Source organism: Limulus polyphemus, unplaced genomic scaffold (assembly GCF_000517525.1).
Source record: "Limulus polyphemus unplaced genomic scaffold, Limulus_polyphemus-2.1.2 Scaffold2179, whole genome shotgun sequence".
Taxonomy (NCBI): domain Eukaryota; kingdom Metazoa; phylum Arthropoda; class Merostomata; order Xiphosura; family Limulidae; genus Limulus; species Limulus polyphemus.
This window is the reverse complement of record NW_013667789.1, coordinates 155,250-178,438: the sequence shown is the minus strand read 5'-3', so window position 1 is coordinate 178,438 and position 23,189 is coordinate 155,250. Positions and strand designations below refer to the sequence as shown.

At 33.9% G+C, this 23,189-nt stretch overlaps 1 protein-coding gene across 1 annotated transcript in view; it reads left to right on the top strand.

Annotated features, from left to right (window-relative positions):
- Nucleotides 1–23,189, top strand: part of LOC106466177 (sodium- and chloride-dependent glycine transporter 1-like) — a 50,583-nt gene that overhangs the window by 11,633 nt on the left and 15,761 nt on the right. The window contains exons 2-7 of the mRNA XM_013926420.2: nt 4,111–4,327; nt 10,528–10,662; nt 11,859–12,002; nt 16,208–16,361; nt 16,819–16,951; nt 22,076–22,210. Coding sequence (XP_013781874.1) covers nt 4,111–4,327; nt 10,528–10,662; nt 11,859–12,002; nt 16,208–16,361; nt 16,819–16,951; nt 22,076–22,210 — 918 coding nt within the window. The remainder of the gene's footprint in view (nt 1–4,110; nt 4,328–10,527; nt 10,663–11,858; nt 12,003–16,207; nt 16,362–16,818; nt 16,952–22,075; nt 22,211–23,189) is intronic.

The following is a 23,189-nucleotide window of genomic DNA, read 5'->3' as shown; positions in this document are numbered from 1 at the left end:
GATAAAAACCACACGTTAGAAAAAGAAAAATAAAAGAAACCTTATACTTATATCTAACTGATAACACACTTAACCAACCTAGTATAGAACCTAACAAAGCATGGATACCTTTCTTAAAACCATTTACGTAGCATGTTGATTTAACTATCATAATTAGGTAAATCTTAATCCACTGGATAACCCACCAAGAAGATCCAAGATCGAATCCCAGTCTATAAATACAGACATAGTCCTTCTGGAGTTTTCTCTAAAAACAGCAGAAAATTAATAGCCGAAATATGCAATAAAAACTAATTAGTATCTGGTTATAAAAGGGTTAATCAGTACACTTATCCTATATAAGCTGCTAACCTGTACATACACAATTGATGTTTTTTTATTTTAAACTATCTGAGCATGGTGAAATAAGATAAAAAGTTATCGAAACACGAAATATTAGTAAACTTAATACACCAATGCCAATGGTGATGTTTTCTTTTTGCAAATAAAAGAATTCTCAACCTTTTCTTACGTAAAACTAAAACCTTTTTACGTCTATACGTATAGAAACTTGACTCTGCTACTCTATATATACGTAGATGCGCAGTCTGAATATGAAGTATAACTTTGTTTTGTTACTAGTTTCGCAGGCCAGCTTGTGTGAATATAGATAAATTAACTGAGTTCAGCCTGTACTTGTAGGTGCATGAAGTAGACGTTCTGAAGTAATAAGGCGACAAATGTTTACAATAATGTTTTCATGATCAAGTTCAGTAGTCTAGGTAAAAGTCATGTTCAGCAGGAGCGGCTTCTTTATTTGTTTTTTGTAACTATTTTTATATTTTATTTGAACGTTCTGAATGTTAGAAGAACTCGAATATGACATAATTTGAAGTACGGTTTCTGTACTCACGTCATAGTATTAAAATAGAATTCGTCTATTTTTACATTATGCTAACAATACACAACACCGACTAATAACCAAGTGAGATTTTTTTTTAAGTAGTTCGAAATAATGATCAATAATATACATTTTGACACAAAGTTATTCACACAATAATACAAAACATGCTTTACTTATAATTCCTCTTCTCTCTCTTTCAATAAATGGAATATGTTGTGTTTATTGCTCCATCTATCCTTTTCTGCACTCAAACGCTTGAACGTTTTCGAGTTTGCGCAGGCAACTTACGTGTGCTAACATACAAACGTAAGGATGGTGTATTAAATAGATAATTTTTAACAATTACCGATAGTTTAATGAAACTGCGATTTTGGACTCCCGCCATTAAAGCTCCCCAGTGGCACAGCGGTATGCCTGCGGACTTACAACGCTAGAATTCGGGTTTCGATACTCGTGGTGAGCAGAGCACAGATAGCCTATTTGTGCTTAATTACAAACAAACCGCTATTAAACGTTACGTGTATAATGACACATTGATATGTTACGGCTATTGTTACATTTTGTATTTGCTTTTAATTACAGATAGTTAATACTCATAACAATGTTGTTTTGAATACGTAAACCTGCTCCAGTTTATCAGGCAGCTGGGTCTGATTGTTTCTTCCAAAAAAAAAACACTTGAGGCTATTATACTTGGAGAGGTTCCAGTTCAAGCCAAATACTTTCTGGTGTAGCAGAGGCCAAAAATAGAAAATCTTTTCCTGCCAGAGTAATTTTCCATTAGTTTATGTTACACTTGCACCTACTTGACTTGACATATAAGCAAGCTAAAAAGGGTGTTTGAAATTAATCATGTGAAACCAAAGCTATGCCTTTTTTTACCTAGGGGTTTGTCTTTTTTGACCTAAGAATACTAAATTCATTAGAACATCGTTTTTAGCTATATTACAGACGTACATCGAGACACTTTTTAGAATATTTTCATTGCAAATGCAATGTCTTTAAGGCTCAGATAGTTATGATTTTAGTATTATACCACAATTTGTAATTGTTACTTAGCAATTAATTTATAATACATATCACAGAACAACAAAAAAGTCGAAGAGGAAGAAAACATACAGTATACAATGTTTTTTTTTACAGTTTTACTGTCAAAACCATGGAAGCAATAATACAAGTATTTGTGCAACGTAACACCGTCTTTGTGTACCTCAGTTCTGTATATATATGTATGTGTATGTTTAAGAATTAGTATAGAAGTGCCTGATGAAATGCAAACGTGATGGCTGAGTAAAAGTTGTTAACCCTACGACTATATTTTTCTATCTTCATATAATGATGCAGTTTATAATTTACAAGTTCTAGTTTCTGATACTTTAGAGACATCTGATAATTAGAGAAATGTACAATTTCGGTTAAAACTTGTGTCTACTTAGCCAAATTTCAGTTTAAACACATACATAATTTATACTAGTTACCATGCGTGTGCTTTACTGAAGTTGGCTGTTGTAATCTGCTGAATCACAGCTATTACTAAATCAATGAAACACCAAACAGAGCCCTCTATCGGTAGAATAACGTGCTGCATAACAGGCTTGTATTATGTGCTACCTTCCTAGGGCTCGTGTTCTAAATATTCTTTGTTCAAAGCTGCTGCTGGGATCACGTATTGATCTATGAAATAGCATCCAACTTCTATTGCAGCTTTGTGCTGAAGACCACCACAGCTGAATTATCTAGTCAGTTCAATAATAATATATACAAAACCTTTCATTGTAAAGTAAAATAGAATACTTTAGTAAAAATTAATTGTTAACTACGTTTCACAACGTATTTCATTGTAAACTTGCGTCTTAAAAATGAATATTTCTGTAGACATAAATTCTTAACTATGTTTCGCAATGTTTTTGTTGTAAACTTATATTTTAGAAGGGGAAATTCGTCTGTATAAAAATATTCTAACATTCATTAGGGAACAGTTTCTTTTAATTATGACCATATAAATGTAAAATCGCTAATCTAACCTTAGCTGATTTTGCAATCTAAACAACAAGCGCAGTACACGTTAACTGTTTGTGAAAAGTCACATTTATTTGTTGATCAGCAGAAGCTGTTTTTTGGGACGGTAAAGATACCGCTCTTTCCAATAAACCGATGTTTGGGATGACCTAATTTTCATTAGTTATCTATCTGCTTTCATCAAGCGTATCTTACTAAATATGTTATTTAAAGTGTTACAAACAAAATATATAACTTTAATAGTAGGAAATACAGATTATTTCATTAAAATAGAAAAGCAAACCTACTTTTGCATGTTGTATTTATGGCAAAGTTACTAGAACTATCTGGCGCTGTCAAAGAGGGCAGCCAGTTAGTATCATTAGAAGGCAGCCAATTAGTATCATTAGAAGGCAGCCAATTAGTATCATTAGAAGGCAGCCAGTTAGTATCATTTTACCACCACCACCAGTCACGCTAAGGTATTGGCTGCATTCTTATAACGTTCCCACAATTTAAATTACGGAGAACAAAATCTAGAGTTCTCCCTCATGTAGGGTCAACCAGAACCTAAACTAATTGCATGATATATATATATACGTATTCTACCAATGTCAAAAGACATTAACAATACATGTCAATAAATATATTATAACCCAAATTTATTTCACGTTCTTAAAATAAAAAATAATTCATTTTCAAATGTTTTTATTATTAAACATTGAACTATGATAGCAACTGTAAGTGTGAAAACAAAATAATGATCTATAAACTCATAACATAGCGTGGGTGTATGACCAATAACATTAATCTATAAACTAATAACATAGACAAGTAGCGTGGGTGTATAACTGACAACATAGATCTGAAATCAATAACACCGACAAATAGCGTGGGTGTATGACTAAAACATCAATCTATAAGCCAATAACATAGACCAGTAGCGTAGATGTATGACTAAAACATCGATCTATAAGCCAATAACACAGGCAAGTAGCGTGGATGTATGACTAAAACATCGATCTATAAGCCAATAACACAGGCAAGTAGCGTGGATGTAAAAATACGACTGTTGAACTAACAATATGCATGAAGAACCATGAGCTTGAAAAATGTGGGCTTAGAACCAGTAAAGTAATCCACGTTTTAGCGCACAGTTACTTTTGAAATCATTAACACGTACATTTCGAACGAACTGGTTGATTTAATTTTTATGCCTTTTTCTCTAGACAGACGAGGAGGAAGGCACCTTTCTACGTAAAAACAGTGAACTGCCACTGTCTATTAACGAGGCCTGTGAGTACGATGAGAGTACTGAAAAGACAAACGAAGTTGAACGAGGGAACTGGACCGGAAAATATGACTTCATCCTCTCCCTACTCGGCTATTCCGTGGGGCTTGGGAATATCTGGCGTTTCCCTTACTTGTGTTACAGCAACGGCGGAGGTTAGCACCTCACAGGAGACTATAGATCTTAGTATTAGTTATATATAATCTGTGTTATAACAACTGTAGTATTTAGTATATCACAGAAGCATAGATCTTAGTATTAGTTATATGTAATCTGCGTTATAATAACTGTAGTGTTTAGTATATCACAGAAACCTAGATCTTAGTATTAGTTATATATAATCTGTGTTATAATAACTGTAGTATTTAGTATATCACAGAAGCCTAGATCTTAGTATTTGTTATATGTAATCTGTGTTATAATAACTGTAGTATTTAGTATATCACAGAAGCCTAGATCTTAGTATTAGTTACATACAATCTGCGTTATAGCAACGGTACTGTGTTTAGTAGCTTACAGAAGTCTAGATCTTAGTATTAGTTATATATAATCTGTGTTATAATAGCACTAGTATTTAGTATATCACAGAAATCTAAATCTTAGTATGAGTTATACATAATCTGTGCTATGCTAAAGGTAGTGTGTTTAGTAGATCACAGAAGCCTAAATCTTAGAATTAGTTATATATAATCTCTGTTATTGTATTGGTAGTGTGTTTAATAGATCACAGAATCCTATAGACCTTAGTATTGTATAAAGTGTGTGTCACAGCAACGTCAGTGTTTAAGGAGATAGTGGTTGAAGTTTTATCCTAAGTGATCTGTGACAATGTCTTAGGTTTCCATGACTGCCTGATGAACTGCTTAAGGTAACAATTTACAGACTATTCTACCAGTTATATGTAATCTACGCTACAATAAAAGAAGAATTTTTAATACATTTAAATTCGGTTTTGTTTCTCGATTCAGAGGAATACAGTCTTCGAAACATGTTGACAAAAGCAAAGTAGCTTAGTAATCCTCAGAAACAAATACATGTACTTTTCAATATTTCCTGCAATTTTCTGTGAAACCTAAATTGGAGAAAAATAGCTAAAACATTAACAGCACATGCTGAAGCACTAAGGTTCCCATAAAATCTGAAATAGTTAATTTTTACAACACAAAACACTCGTTTTAATGTGATAAGTACACAGTTTTAGATATTGCCCAACATTGGAAACTTATGAATGTTAAAGAAGCTCTCAGAATAAAGATAACTATACCAATGCCTAGAAACTAACAATATATTGTTCCATATTCTCCAGAAACCTGATAAAAACAACATGCTCTTTCTAATGGCTAATCAAAATTCATTAAAGTTAGTTCTTTGTCAGGACCGTGCCCATTTCTAATGAAGTCTTTTTTTCACAAAATGCAGACCTTATGAAGTTTCTTGATTGTTTCCACTTTTCGTCATTGCGTTATTCTATTCTTCTTCAGAGAAAATCTATTATATCACGAGTAGGAAGAAGAGGGAACATTTTCTTACAGGCCTTCCTGACAAGGCCAAATGTTTACTATCACGATGAAGATGGACTTAGAATGCATTCTCATACGTTATGAAGTAAAGAAAAACGACAGAAAAAGTATATAAAAGCTTACACCGTAGGGTTGAAAGCTTTTTAATGCTGTTTTAAATGTTTAGGTTAGTCCATTGTATTGTGTTACTTTATATAAAAGCTATTACAAAGATATTTTCTGTATGACACCCGAAATTGGAATTCACTACGTCCGCAGAGCTTGGTGCTTGGGGTAACTACATATGCAAATATAAAACACAATAAAAACGTTCTATTATATAAGACAGCATATTAGCATCAAACCATTTTCTGTAAGACAAAGTGAAAATAATATTCTTTAAGTTAACATTTTCCTCAATTGCAAATTTCCAGTAATACTTACCTCTACTCACACTGATTACTCTATTGCAAGGGTTTCTTCTTTGCCCATCTAAGCAGTAGTCTCATTTTTTCTCGCTTGCTCTAGTCTTTTATACCCCACTCAATTTCCCTTGGCGATAATTCTCTTGTGACTCTCTCCACCTACGTCAATGCACCCTCTATCATGATACTGTATAAAAACACCCCATTCAGATAATTATATCACTTTTTCGAGACTGATACCACCCCATTCTCTAACATGATTGCTTAGTGGGGAGGAAAGGTGGGAGAGTGTCAGCAGAGGTAAGTATTATTGGAAATACATTTCCAAAACATACTTATCTCCGCTTCCACTAATAGCGGGAGCTTATGCTGAGGGCATTATCTATACAGAAATCACCTGCATAGATCATGGATGCACCAAGATAAGAGTGGTACCCAAGTGGGGAACCACATTACATCCAGAACAGGTATGCTCTTCACTCTGAACTTAGTTTCTGTATCAAGGACGGAATTATACACCAGTGATCATCACTATAGGCCACCCCAACCAAATAGCTGAGGTTCCACTACTCGGGGTTGGAATTAAGGAGTCTTGGTCCCTATATCCCATGTTGGTGGCTAGGGAAATTGGACTGCAAAGTTATATATAGATATACTTTTGATTGGTGCCCAACCTGTAGCCATAGAGAGATGCATTCCAAACCACCCGAATTACGACGAGAAAGTAAGTAACAATGAAGTGGATGAATCTTCTGCTCCACCTTAAAAAGCCCAAAAGGTACCCCCTTCCCCCAGACACAGATTGATGGGATCGTGTATGCCTTACTCAAACAAAGGAACAGAACTCATCCGGTCTGGAATTATGAACATTCATCTTCACCCCTCAACCAAGGGTCAAGGAGCCTTCCACTTGCCCCCACAAGTATGTGGAGGACGTGGAACAACTTTGCTCAACCAAGGACCCAGGATGTGACCACTCCGCATTCGGAATTATGAGGAGAGAGTGGACCTCCTTCCATGAACAATATACTGAACCAATATTGAGCAAAAAGAAGGGCCATGCATACCCCAACAGGATAGCTGAGCATCAAATCTGAACTGGTACTACAAGTAGGCTACCGCTTAGGCTGGTACTGCTCCTACCGACATCTTGGAAAAAACATCCAGGAACTTGGGTAGGAGGGCCACAACTTCACTTTCTTCTCCAAGAGTGGAGGAATTCACTCTAACACTCTGGAAGAAAAGCCTCTGTTCACCATCCCAGTAACTGGATAGATGGTGCGTTAACGTAGGTGGAGAGTATCACGAGACAATTATCGCAAAGGACAATTAATTGGAGAATAAAACATTGGAACAAGCAAGAAAAAATCGGACTAATGCTTAGATGGGCAAAGAAGAAACCTTGGTGGTCGAGTAATAACTATAAGTGGCAGCAGAGGTAAGTGCGTTTTGGAATGAATATTAACAAATGACGACTTGCTTGAGGTGTAAAATTTTACTTTATTTACATGGACATTAAAAGTGTCCTGTTCAATCTTCTTAGTAACTCATTTTGTTACGGAAATCAAGCTGGATAACAAGATTGTTAGAGTATTAATTACAAATTTACCATAGTACTGCTAGTTGAGTTCTGATGGATCTGGTCGTCTTTTAAGATACATTTCTCTAAATTATGTATGCATTAAATTGCTCGTGGGTCCATGTAACACCTAGTAGAATTTGTAGTCACAAAAAAGAATGTAAAATACCATCAATATAGTAATTAACAACATTAATTACTGCTGGGCTTTTCTATGTATTATACATAGAAAATGAATGAATTAATTCTCTTTTTGTGTTAAACCCATCCTTTCTATGAGTGTCGTAATACAAGATTAGTAAAAATTGTTAATTTAAAACGGTGTAATATGGATATCATCAAAAAAGTACAATAACTAGTTGAATAAAAATGCAAAGCATATATTTTGAAGCCCATAACTATGAACTCTTAATGTGATATTCAGTAATTGTTTATAATTATGTCATTATACTTCAACCATAAACATGATAACATACAGAAAAACATACATACAAGCAGATTTAAAAGATATCTTCCACAAATGTTTTACATAGCATTTTGATAACAATATGAGATTAATAAAACAGTCCACCATCTTTAAAATCAGCCACTTTACATAACATTAAGCATAAATTCGGTATCATTCTGATAATCTGTATTGGATTTGCTGATGTCCATCAAACTGTCTAGGGACTGATGTTATCATTACCATTCTCATCCAAGTCAGCCTCATCCTCCTCATCGTAATGCAGGTGTGCAGAGGTAATTCACTACACCAGTCACACCAGAACACTCCTGGTTGTGTTTTCGACAGGTACACTCCAAGCTGCTCGGGTGCTGGTAGTGCATCAGTCATCAATGGTATTAGAAATGTTTCTGGTTTTATATCATCCGTAATGAGCTTAGCAGTAGATTGTATGATGCTTATTTCTCTATATCTGGGTCAGCTTTCTGATGAGCATGGAAGTCTTGTAGGAGGGCAGCATCAGTGTGTCAAAAGGTTACTACATTGGCTTTTCCATTAATCTCATTATTATTACCTTATCACCAATGTTTTCTTTGAGTTTTGTCTTCATGTGCATAAAACCATATGCTACAGTTTCTGGATCAGTCAGTTGTATTGGAATGAGGCCAATAAGGTCATTTATTATGACTTTCTCCCCATCGTTATCCTCAAGATACCCTGCTACCTTTAGGAATACGTCCGTATTTTTCCCCATTACATGGCTGCCCATGTTTTGTCAACTTACACACAATTTTTGTCAGTCTCGTGAATTTTAGGGATTTCCTTCTTTGTGCGGAAATTGACACTGCATACTTGACGGTAAACATCATCGGCAGCAGACAAATCATGAACAGATAGAAGACTAGCTGGTACAGTGTCAGCCCATTTATCTTGCCGCTCGTTGAAAGTTCCCAGTATTGTATCCTTACAGTCGTTACAGTGAAAATATCAGATGTCTTACCCTCAATGATGGCTGGCATGCTACAGAAGAAACAGTTCATATTAAACTTCAAGCTTTTTTCTGATGATCGAAGAACACGTCTTTCGCAGAATTATCTTTTGTAGAGTTCCAGCTATTTGTTATGGGTTACAATAGTCGCAACGGCAATCCTGGTGGTCCTGTTGGCGAGGCACAGTGTATATGTCATCATTTCATTCTGGCAATCCTGATTAATCTGTTGGCCAGGCACAGTGTATATGTCATAATTTTGTTCTCTACTTGCACGATTAATACCTGCACTTCGCTTTTCACGAAAAGTAACTACTGCTGACTTTCCTTCATCTAGTGTCTCTTGACGAAGAGTAACTACTGCTGACTTTCCTTCATCTAGCGTCTCTTGACGAAAAGTAACTACTGCTGACTTTCCTTCATCTAGCGTCCCTTGACAAAGAGTAACTACTGCTGACTTTCCTTCATCCAGCGTCTCTTGACACGTGACACAGTATGCTGGAGCCTCCATCTTTTTTAATTATACACATTAATCTGAAATATGTAAATACACAACACAGCTAACACATACTTAATCTTATGATACACTCTTAGCTGCACTGGTCATTACACCTAAAACTAATTTAGTCATGTTTACATACATAACGAGAGCATTGGGACAGTACGAAGACAAATGGCCCTTGGGTGGAAATAACCAACCATTGAATGCTCATAATTCCACGTTACTACAATATCTTAAGTTGGTGCATGAGTGACACATGCTAACTTGAAATTACATGTTTATAATATGTTGTAAGGACCAGCTTGCTCAGTTCAAAACAGATTTAAAATATTCTGTTGCAATGGCGGGTCATCCACTATAGTGCCTGAATTAAATAGGTAAAAACCCAATATGATGAAATTGAAAGTGAGATTTAATATGAAAATTCTATAAGGTTTATTATATTTCGACCTTGTATTATGCATTCAGTTTCATTTGTTTTTTGTTGTTTTTTAAAAAAAATTATATTTTAGTCAATAAAGTTAATCCTAGTTTTTGTGTCTCGAGATTACAATTATAAATCTCTTCCTTGTTGATAAGATCCTGTTTTAAAGTTGTGGCAGTAAGAATATTACAAAAAGCTAGAACCTTTTCTATTTTTATTTTTTGGAGCAAAGCCACATTGGGCTATCTGCTATATCTATCGCGGGGAATCGAACCCCAGATTTTACATGCTTCAAGATGTCACTCTGTTGTGTCGTGTTTACAAAATTCTTACCGATCCTTTACAGAATATATTACTCGCTTATTAAACTTGTTCGTAAGTTACAAAGCTATTACACCTACATCCTAATTTTGTCATGGCTATAAAAAATGTTTTAATTTTATCGAAACAACCACATTATCGTTTTCACGATTTACTTTTGATTGTTTTATAGGGGCGTTTGTTATCCCATTTGTCATCATGATGCTACTTGCTGGACTACCCCTGATGTTCATGGAGTTGGCCATTGGTCAGTACGCCAACCTCGGGCCGGCTGCTCTCTTCGAACGATTCTGCCCGCTGTTTCAGGGTAACCACCGAGCTAGCAGACTTACTAGTCTTGATTTTAACAGGTGTGGGTCAAATAGTGCTTATATTTTAACACTTTTTTTTTCAGGGAAAGGTAATGTTTCACTTTTTCTTTCTAAAAAAACATTTTCACATTTATACGGCCCACACTTTAATTATTTTCTTTAAGATTCTAAGTTTAAGATATGTTTTTAAATTTATTATCATTATTTCTTAAAATTGCAAAGATAGTGTCTACTTGGATCTTTTTTCAGTTTGATGAACAAATAATAGTATAAACGAAAATACAATCAGTGTTTTCATGACTAAAGAATGTTTGTTAATGACTGTATTATTTTGTTTGTTTTTGTAACTTTACGTAAGAGTTGCATGTAGTTACTAACCTCCGAAGAATGTAAACGGATTTTGAGGGGGAATATTTGAAAGGTTTGCGCTTGACAACTAACGATCAAATGCTTGAAACGTGATGTAAACATGTTTATTTTTGTTATAAGAACCTTAAAAATAATGTACTTTAAGATGCTTGTAAACTGTAAAAACAAAAAAATCGGGGAAGATTTCAAAAACTTGTAAAATATTTCCATAAAATTGATGTGCATATAAAATTATAAATTAAATCAGAATTATGAGTCTGTTTTTAAAAGCAAGCTGTAAAATCTTACTTAGTGGACTTACAGCATCAAACGATATTTTCTTCTTTTTTATTTTTGAATTAGCTATTTGAAGCCAAAGACAATGTTGAGACTTAGTTGAATGGTTTATTTGCATTTATGGATAACTATTTTAGGTATTTTCCAGGGGCATTCTTGCTAAGGTTATCAAAAATAATATTAAAAAACAAATTCATCGAAGTAGATAACGTTTGTAACATATATATCATTATATATTATAAGTATATATTATTAGTGGTAACAAAATAGTGAAATAAATTAAAATATATTACTAATCAAAACAGCTGTTTTTAAAGTGTGTTTTGCACGTGGTCTGTTCATTTTCGTGACATTTGACAATTAAAACATTTCACCTAAACAATACTTCACTGTATTTACTGACCTTTTCTTTGATTGTGTTTTAAAAGCAATGGTCTTTTGTTTAGATAATTTATGTGATAATTATATTAGTTTAGATTTACATATACATAAAAACAAACATGTATTTCAAATTAATATAGGACCTTTCTTTGTTTCGAAATTATAGGAATTGGATACGGTATGGTTTTGATTTCCTGTACGGTGATGCTGTACTACAACATGATCATTGCTTGGACTTTGTTCTACACCTTTGCTTCCTGGTCAAGAAAATTACCCTGGGAAAATTGTGAGCCTGGATGGAGTACGGCTGGTAAGTAAGGATTAGTCCATGTGGAGTACGGCTGGTAAGTAAGGACTATTACAAGTGGAAAACTTCTGGTAAGTAAGAATTAGTTCATGTGGAGTACGGCTGGTAAGTAAGGACTATTACAAGTGGAATACTTCTGATAAGTAAGAATTATTCTCAGAGGAATAATGCTGGTGAAAATTATTCCATGTGGAATACTGCTGGTAAGTAAGGATTATTTCAAACGGACTATTTTTGTAAGTAAGAAGTATTCGAAGTGGAATACTGAAGGTAAAAAAGGATTACTTTACTTGGAATATTGCTGCTAAGTAAGAATTATTCCAAGCGGAATATTGCTGGTAAGGATTATTCCAAGCAGACCACTGCTGGTCAGCAAATATTATTTGAAATGGAATACTTCTAGTAAGTAAGGATTATTCCAAGTGGAATACTGCTTGTAAGTAAAGATTATTTCAAGAGGAATACTGCTGATAAGTAAGGATTATCAAGTACTACTAGTAAATAAGGGCTACCTCATGCTGATAATTAAGAATTATCCAAAGTAAATGACTCGTGGTAAGCAAAGACTATCTAGAGTGGAGTATTGTTGCTAAGTAAGGACTATTAAAAGTGAAGTAAGTATGGTATATAGATACTATCCGGCGTAGGGAACTGCTGGTAGATAAGTATTATCCAGAGTGGAGGACTGCTGGTAAATAAGGATTATCCAGAGTAGAGGACTGCTGGTAAATAAGGATTATCCAGAGTGGAGGACTGCTGGTAAATAAGGATTATCCAGAGTGGAGGGGTACTGGTAAATAAGTATTACCCAAAGTAGGGAACTGCTGATAAATAAGGATTATCCAGGGTGGAGGACTGCTGGTAAATAAGAATTATCCAGCGTGGGGAACTGCTGGTAAGTAAGGATTATCCATAGTGAAGGACTACTGGTAAGTAAGAGCTATCTAGAGTGAGTACTGGTGTTAAGCAAATAACTATCCCGAGTGGATCACTACTTGTAAGTAAGTCCTATTGTGAGTTCAATACTGCTGGTAAATGAAAACTATTCCGGGTTCAGCACTGGTTATAAATAAGGGATAGCTCAAGTATAGCACTACGGTTTGTTTGTTTGTAGTTATGCACAAAGATACACAATATTTTCTGCCCACCATGGATATCAAAACTTGGTTTTATTAGCGTAAAAAGCCTTCAGATTTGCCTCTGTGCCACTAGGGGGCAGCACTACTCTTAAGTAAGAACTATATTTAAACTTTGTACTTTTCTAGCTTATCACCGTTGAGTGGTCAGAAATAGTAGCTTTATCAGAATTACATGATTTCATTTAAATAATATAAGTGATATAAGTATTTAATTTGTGTTTCCTCAAAATCAGTAAAAAACAAACACCATTAAATATTACTGTCATAAACTAGTAACGGAAGAAAAAGGAAAGAATAAGGCGTGGCTAATTCCTTAAAGCTGTTCGAGTACAGAAAAAGGACAAATTCCATGCTGGTAAAATCGACTATAAGCTGAGAGTATAAGCTGTATCAGGTTGTTAGAAGTTCATCTTCCAGTTCCTCATAAGGATCATCGTTCTCCAGGGGAAATTATTTTTCTAAAACTCAGTGTGTTACCAGGGGGAGGGGAAACAGGCGTTATTTTTATCCAATCCGTTTTTAGAATGGAATTTTTGAAGAGAAACCCCTTTTTCCTTAAAATGTAATTCGAAATAAGCCATTACCAAACAATAATCTTTATTTATTGAAAAATCTGCATACGTTTTACAACGAACTGTTTGTTTAAGAATCAAGATATGATTTTATCACTCAGCTTTATAATAAAACACTTCAAAAATATAAGCGAATTTGGATGAGAGTTCTATTGATTATTGAACATAAGCTAGCTTATTTCAAAATTAGTGCTGCAATGTCTTAATGTTTTTTTTTCTGTGTGTGTTTTGTTTTGTTTTACCACAAATTCCGAATCTTTTTGAGTTCAGATCACTTTGCTCTTTTTCATCGATATCCCAGTTCCAATTAAATCTGTTAAGTTTTTTGGTTTTTAAACCAATAAAGCCTAGATTGAGTTTTTAATAACAGTAAAACTATTTAATAAACTTGTATTTGCTTTGCTTTTCTTTTCAATGTCCTAAAGTTTAGTTTTTAACAACTTTCTTCGCTCTACCTCAGCTAAAATCTAGGAAGGTTTTGTCTAGATTCGGGTTATACATTCGGGTTATACATATAATAAATGTGTTTACTTATAGGAGAACACACGCTGTATATGTACAGAGAGTAAAATACTGAAACTTTCAAAGTTTTGTATTAAAATATACTTTATATTAATATGTGTGAACGAAAGTAATAATTTAATATTTGTATTTCATATCATCTCATGAACAGTTCCAATACACTATTCAGAGGTTATGAAGAATTTAAGCTAATTTCAATCTTGCACGAAAATGAAGGTTTATTTTGAGATAATTTAATTAAATATTTCAATCCATTCATGTTATTCATAATTGTTGATCGGGAGTAAAAGTAAAGTCCATTTCATTTTTCAAAAAGTGAAGTCAGAGTTTTCAGGTATCGTGATGAATTAGTTCATTATGTTATGATCTTTCCTCTTAAACTTTCTACAAATAAGAAACAGTAACACTTTATTTTCTCTTCTAATTACCTACCATAACCAAGGAACATTATTGAGAAATTCTTCAAGATCTTGTTTTTGTCATCTTACGCCTTTTAATGAAGATGGGAACATTGACAGGGAAATAGATTTGAACGAAGAAGTTTCGTAAAGAGCGCGAACGGTAGTGTGATGTAAAATTACTCATGCTAGAAATTTGCATAAAAGGGACTCGAAAAACGGCGCTAACTCGGTAACTCGTGGCCCGATGAAGTTTCGTAAAGAGCTCGAGCGGTAGTGTGAATGATTTTTTTGACTGAGAAAGCAAGCAAACAAACAATCTCCGAGTTCAGTTGTATATAGATAGATAGATAGATTCTTCAAGATCTTGTTTTTGTCATCTTACGCCTTTTAATGAAGATGGGAACATTGACAGGGAAATAGATTTGAGCGAAGAAGTTTCGTGAAGAGCGCGAACGGTAGTGTGATGTAAAATTACTCATGCTAGAAAGTTTCATAACGCTAACGGCGCTAACTCGGTAACCCGTGGCCCGATTTTAACGAAACTTGTTTTATTCTGTTTCTATTCTCATTTCATTACAAATATGGAGCTATTGTGTGCCATTTTTGCTGTATTTAATTACAGACAAGCAAACAAACAAACAGTCTCGGAGTTTTAGTAGTATATAGATAGAACAATGCTTTACTTGTAACACAGCTAGTTATAAGACACTGCTTAATTTGTATTACATTATACTATGAAACACTGTTTCGTTGAGGAACGAACAGTTATAAAACAGTTCTTCACTTAAGGAACGACAAGTTATAAAAGTGTTTCACTTCTAATAAAACATTACTTTATTTGTAGAATATTCCGCGATAGTTTACTGATTCAATTGTAGTAGAGCAAGCTGTAATATATTACTTTACATAGAATGCAGCTACTAATGAAAAACTGCTATACTTGGAAATATCCAAATACAAAACACTTAAAGTGGCAGTAGTTATATGCTTTAAACAATGAAACTTAAAGTAGCAGTAGTTATAGGCTTTAAACATTAAACTTAAGGTAGCAGTAGTTATATGCCGTAAACAGTGAAACATGAAGTGGTAATAGTTATATGCTTTAAACAATGAAACTTGCAGTGGTAATAGGTATATGCTTTAAACAATGAAACTTGTAGTGGTAATAGTTATATGCTTTAAACAATGAAACTAGAAGTGGTAATAGTTATATGCTTTAAACAATGAAACTTCAAGTGGCATTAGTTATATGCTTTAAACAATGAAACTAGAAGTGGTAATAGTTATATGCTTTAAACAGTGAAATTTGAAGTGGCATTAGTTATATGCTTTAAACAATGAAACTTGAAGTGGCATTAGTTATATGCTTTAAACAATGAAACTTGAAGTGGCATTAGTTATATGCTTTAAACAATGAAACTTGAAATGGCATTAGTTATACGCTTTAAACAATGAAACTTGAAGTGGCATTAGTTATATGCTTTAAACAATGAAACTTGAAGTGGCATTAGTTATATGCTTGAAGTAGTAATAGTTATATATCTTTAAGAATGGAACCTTTTATTTGTATTTAGCATGTTACTCTTATCAAGCTGCTGATGAATGTGCCAAACGAAACGGAACTTATTATAACAAGACTTGTGTTGATTACGAAACGTCAGTGTCTCTGAACCTTTCAACCATCGTTAAAACTATGGTTAAGAAAACTCCTGCTGATGAGTATTTTCTGTAAGTGGTGTTTATTTTTTCATTTCTTTACCAATGATATGTTCACTGTGAACTTCTGGTCAAACCAAAACAATAAACAGACGGTCTCGAAACTTCCGACTGCAAAACTTTGGTTTGTCACTAGTTAAATATTTAACATGAACACTTAAGACTTTCGAAATTACTTTTTATTTCATATACATTAAAATAACAATTATTCAACTTCATATTCCATAATTTATCTAATAGGCTTATGTTTCTCAAGTTAAGGTACGTGATAATCCAAGCAAGAATTAAAGAAGAATTGTTCTGTTAAACATCAAATCTCTCATGGAAATGATTGTATTTAATGAGCTCAAAATACATTATTTGCTCGATAAATGCACAATGTTACTATATTAAAGTATTATTAAACTACGTTTACGATTTTTTGAAATATGATATGCCTATTATAGTTTTGTATATATTCTCTTTTAAGACATTACGTTCTCGACATATCGAGAGGAATTGAAGATACCGGCGAGGTTAAGTGGTACCTGGTTCTTTGTCTTCTGTTAGCCTGGATTATAGTATTTGGCTGTTTGTTTAAGGGTGTGCAGACTTCGGGGAAGGTACGTAAAAATGTATACTATGATTATACTACTCAGCTGGTTATGTAAGGGTGTGCAGACTTCGGGGAAGGTACGTTACATGGTGTACTATGATTATACTACTCAGCTGATTATGTAAGGATGAGCAGACTTCAGGGTACTTTTTCACGATCGTAGCATTATCTTAGCATTAATTACACAGGCCTGCGAATTCAAACTTTATAGAAGTTGTTTTGGTTTTAATAACGTATTTTCCATAATTTAGTTACGAAAATTTCGAAAATAATATTCATTTTTTTCTATCACGTAAGACTTTTTTTTACAAATCGGGAAGAAAAAAGTCTTACTTAGATCAAATTATTATTTCGTTTACCACAATGAACATTTTTTTATTATTATGTTTGTTAACAAAAATACAAACAAAGTGAAGAAATGGGAAGAACATTGATGTCAAACCAGGTTTCGATACCCGTGGTGAGCAGAGCACAGATAGCACGTTATGTAGCTTTGTGCTTAACTTCCAAACAAATAATTGATGTCAAACGAATATGTATCCTCATTCATTCTGATTTTTTTGTGAAATCTACGTCTTTTAGTCTCGAAACTACGTGTTGTGGTCTTTCTTTTATGTAAGGCCCGGCATGGCAAAGTGGTTAGGGCGTTTAACTCGCAATCTGAGGGTCGCGGATTCGAATTCCCGTCCTGCCAAACATGCTCGCCCTTTCAGCCGTGGGAGCGTTATAATGTGACGTTCAATCCCACTATTTGTTGGTATAAGAATAGCCCAAGAGTTGGCGGTGGGTGGTGATGACTAGCTGAGTTCCCTCTAGTCTTCCACTACTAAATTAGGGACGGATAGCGCAGATAGACCTCGTGTAGCTTTGCGCGAAATTCCAACAAACAAACAAACAAATCTTTAATGTATTGCATTATGACGTTTTGTGAAAAATCTGAACGTGATGGAGAAAAATGTCTATCATTTTCGGATTAAGCGTACAGGAATTACTGTAGAACATGTAAAAATTTCAAGACAATAAAACCATCGTAGGCCTGTGTTATTGATTGTTACCGCAATATTATATTTACTTTTCGTGTAATGTAATCCCAGATACTTGGCTGGGTTTTTAATGAAAGAAAATTAAATACTAAATTAATCGACAGAATGAAAGGAACAAATTTCTTCAAAAAGAAAAACTAATTAAAGCAAATGATAAGAAAGATAACTGACGAAGTTCCATTGCTGATACAAGTTACTTACCCCAGCATATCCTGTACAAGTTACTTACCCCAGCATGTCCTGTACAAGTTACTTACCCCAGCACGTCCTGAATGTACAAAAAACAAGATGAGATAATGTGTGCATATCTTGTACAAGTTACTTACCCCAGCATGTCCTGTACAAGTTACTTACCCCTGCATGTCTTGTACAAGTTACTTACCCCAGCACGTCCTGAATGTACAAAAAACAAGATGAGATAATGTGTGCATATAATGAGATTTGTACATATAAATTGTTATCTATCACATAGATCTATTTATCACAGACATTAATTTCATATATCAGTAAAGAATGAAACGGTTTATACTAGCTCTGTAAAATAATACTAAACAAAGTCGAATAATATAAAGTTTTGAAACGGCTATTTGTGAGATAATAGATTTATTTCAGTGCGACGTTTCGTCTCTAACTGATGACGTACAACATTTAGGATACAAGTACATTCAACTTCCAAATATATTCGATCAAATGATTCGGTTTATGATACTAGCTCCCTCTGGTTTTAAACGTAATTAACTTGATACAAATATGATGGCGCTTCTGATGTTTTATTAACGTTGGGTTTTAATTCTTTGATTTTTAGTGCTTTCATAACTATTCTTTTATTTGGGTTTTTCTCTATATCAACATATAGTGTTTTGGGACAAAAAGGGACCTATGTGTCCACCGCGGCTGTTCCATGCTCTAAACTAAACTAAAAACTATTAAATAAGTAAATTTAAAAAAATCTTAGTCAGCTCATATAGTTATCAAGCTTTCTCTTAAACTCGCTTATATTTACAGCCCCCACAACATCCGAAGGCTAACCAACCTGATAGAAAAATAAAACTGTCTTAACTGAAGATGACATCTACCCTGGCAAAATTAGTTATGAAAAAATATGACGAATCAACACTATCAGTTACATTAACAATCCTAAACACCTCAATGACATCCCCCCTAACTCTTCTTTTTTTTAAAGGAAACAATATGAGAGATCTCAACCTCTCCTCGTATAACAACCCTTCCATCTAAGGCACCATTCTAGTAACCCTCCTCTGAACCTTTTCCAACAATTCAATGTACTTCCTAAGGTAAGGAGACCAAGACTGAACACAATATTGCAAATGTGGCCTAACCAGTGACCTATACAATGAAATTATAACATATTTAGACTTGTATTCAATACTTCTGTAGATACAACATAAGATCCTATTTTCCCTACCACAGGCAACAGCACACTGCTTGGATGGTTTAATAGACTGATCAACTATTACACCAAGATCATTTTCCTTCATAGCACTGTTAAGGTTACTTCCATGCATTATATTGCATTTATTATAATTAAAACCCATCTACCATTTATTTGCCCAACTCACTAAATGATCTAAGTCCTTTTGTAAAGTAGAAGCATCCTTTCACATCTAGTAACGCCCAAGACCTTAATATCATCTGCAAAAATGAGTAATTTATTGACCATTCCTTCATCTATGTCATTGATGTAAATCAAAAAACAGCAAAGGTCTTATAACTGAGCTATGAGATACCCCACTTATAACGTTAATCCACTTTGATTGGACTCCATTTATAAGAACCCAATGCTTTCTTCCATACCGCCACTATAAGTTTGCTAACTTATCCCCCACACCTAAAGAGATAAATTCTTACAAGCCTTTTATGCAGCACCTTGTCAAATGCTTTCTGAAAATCCAGATACACTAAATCTACACTCTTACCCTCATCTGAATTAAAAGTTACTTTTTCAAATAATATCAAAAGATTTGTAAGGCAAGATTTTCCCTTAGTGAAACCATGTTGACTATCCAATAAAATTCTAAACTTTGTTAAATGATTTGGGAAAGCATCATTTATCAGACTTTCCAGAATTTTTCCCACAACTGATGTAAGATTAACGGACCAATAATTACTGGGACAATTTTTAATCACCTCCATTGAAAAGAGGAATGACATTAGCTAATTTCCTATTGCCCCTATTCAAGGACTTACAAAAAATAGTAGCAAGTGGCTCATATATCCATTTCTTAACATCCTTCAAAACCCTTGGGGAACTATTATTTTGCCAATGAACCTCATCGTGTTTTAAACTTCCCAATTTTTTCTAACCAGCTAACGATCTTGTTTCCATCTATCAACTGTTCAAGATGTGGAATACTGTTCAAAGCTTTATTAGTTATTAGTAAAAACTGATGAAAAGGCAAAATTTAATAACCCATCTATCTCATAATCATCAGATATGAGCCATCCTTTGTCATCCCTCAACGGTCCTCACCCATCCTAACATTAACATATTTAAAGAAATCCTTACTGCAAATTTTTACATTTTCAACCAACCTTTTCTCATGCATATTTTTTGATGTCCTAATTTCCTGTTTTACCAACTTTCTTGACCTTCTATAATCTTTTAAATCTCCCGTCATACCAGTGAATTTAAATTTATTAAATTTATTATGCTTTTTTTTAATTTTTCTTTAACCTATAACCCTGTATTTCAAAAAAAAAATTCTGTCATCAAAAATCATCTACATGTAACCATGTTTCAGTTATTCCCATTATATCAAAATCCTCCATTCCTACCAGTGCTCTAAAGTAATCTGTTTTAGTTCTTATACTTCTAGCATTACAATAGTAACAATTAAGATTACCCTTTTGATTACTTCTATACTCATTCCTATGCTAAACTTTTCTCCACCTCTTTATTATTTTGCATTTAGTTTATCCTGGCCCTCACCACTGTCCATTCATAGTTTATTACTTCCCTTGAGTTAATAGATCTTGCAAGTAAACCAGCCCTTATCCTATTTAAATGTAAACCACCCATTCAAAAAAGCTCCCTTCTTCCATTGAACTGGTTCCACAAGTCTAACCCACCTATCTGCTCATTCTTATATATTTACCTAAGCCTAGCATTTATCTGTAGTGACCTACTTATAACTTCATCCTCACAGTTAATTCTGGGCAATATCCCTGACAAAAACAGTTATTGCCTTTTTCTTTAAATGCCTTTATCAACCCTCTGTACTTATTAATTAGCTCCTCTGATCTACCTTTACCTAGATCATTAGCCCCTACATGCACCACCAAAACTGCATCTCTGCTAGTCCTCTTTATTATATCTCCTGCTCTGTCAGTTATATCCTCCATCTGTACCCCTGAGTAGCATAATCTGATTATTTCCTCCCTATTTACCCCACAGACTATTCTATCCACATTCCTTGTCAACGAATCACGTATAACTATAACCTCCTTATCATCAACATCCTTCTCTGACCATTTTCTCTTCCTTCCCTCGAATAGTCTGTGGAGTAAATAGGGAGAAAATAATTAGATTTAAATTTTGTACGTAATCATGTCTCAATATTATAGACGAAACGCTATATTGAAATAAATCTATTATTCCACAAATAGCCGTTTCACAGCTTTATAAGTCAAAAAAGCAAAAACCGACCACAGAATGTAAGAGTTTTAGCGCAGTAATATGATACTTTAACAAAATGGGACATATGTTTGTTTTTCTCAGTTTTCACCGTAGCTTTTTCTAGGCAGATATGAATAACAAATAGAAACATGATGCTAAAATAATGGTAGGGTGTAGTGTAGTGTTCGTTGCGATTAGAAGGGTCTAAGGTTCGAGGTGTGGTGCTACTGAGCAGACTCCATACTTTCGACTATGGGTGTATTGTAAAAATGAAAGTGAAGTAATAAAAATTTAATCATTATATCCTTTTGAATTCATCTTTATTTAATGACAAAGAAAGGGCAAAAAAATTTGGAGACAATGCTGTTGTTTTTTTGTTGTGTTTTTAATATCAGGTTTAAACATTTTGTGAATGAGTTAATGTACTGTTCCATTTCTTTTCTACATTAAGGTGGTATACTTTACCGCGCTTTTTCCTTATTTGGTTTTGGTGATCATGTTCTTCCGAGGGGTGACCCTTCCAGGTGCTAAGGAGGGGATTCTATGGTATATAACACCCGACTGGAGCCGATTAGCTAAGGCTCAGGTACAGTTTGTAATCTACTTTAAGGATACAGTGTGAGATATAATAATACAAATATTATGTTTGTAATCTACTTTAAGTACATAGTGTGAGATATAATAATACGAATACTATGTTTGTAATCTACTTTAAGTACATAGTGTGAGATATAATAATACGAATACTATGTTTGTAATCTACTTTAAGTATACAGTGTGAGATATAATAATACGAATACTATGTTTGTAATCTACTTTAAGTACATAATGTGAGATATAATAATACGAATACTATGTTTGTAATCTACTTTAAGTACATAGTGTGAGATATTTTTCGTTTTTATGTATTGTACGTGTGATACATAGTATAATGAATACCGAAACACAACATTATACATCTTAACATTTACATGACGGTAAATGTGACATTCAACTCGTGACATACCTAATGTATTTGACAAACTACATGTCATCTGAGATTGCATATCTCTACTTAACTCACATTATGCTACGCATCTAAGATGTTATATTCTACATCTGGTATTTTATATTCTAGACATACACACCGTAACTGTGGCATACAGGATAATAGTTCATATACATGGCATTCAGTATCTGAATATGAGTTCCGAATCTGAAACAACAAACGTGGCACTATATGTCTAACACTGGATATTGTACAGCCAATGAATTATATTCTACGTAGTGAACTACGAAATTCCGCGTTTAGCACAAGATATTGTACATAAGACACGTGATATGTTACATCAGTCAGAGCATAAGATATTGTTTGTTTTACATAGCTCATCATACTGAATTTCTAATACATGATATTCTAAAGCTGATTTAACAATGTTCATCGAACCCACGAACCTCATTACATAGCTCATCATACTAAACTTCTAATACATGATACTCCAGAGCTAACATTACAGGGTTAATCAAACCCACGAATCTCATTACGTGGCTCATCATGCTGAACTTCTAATACATGATATTCTAGA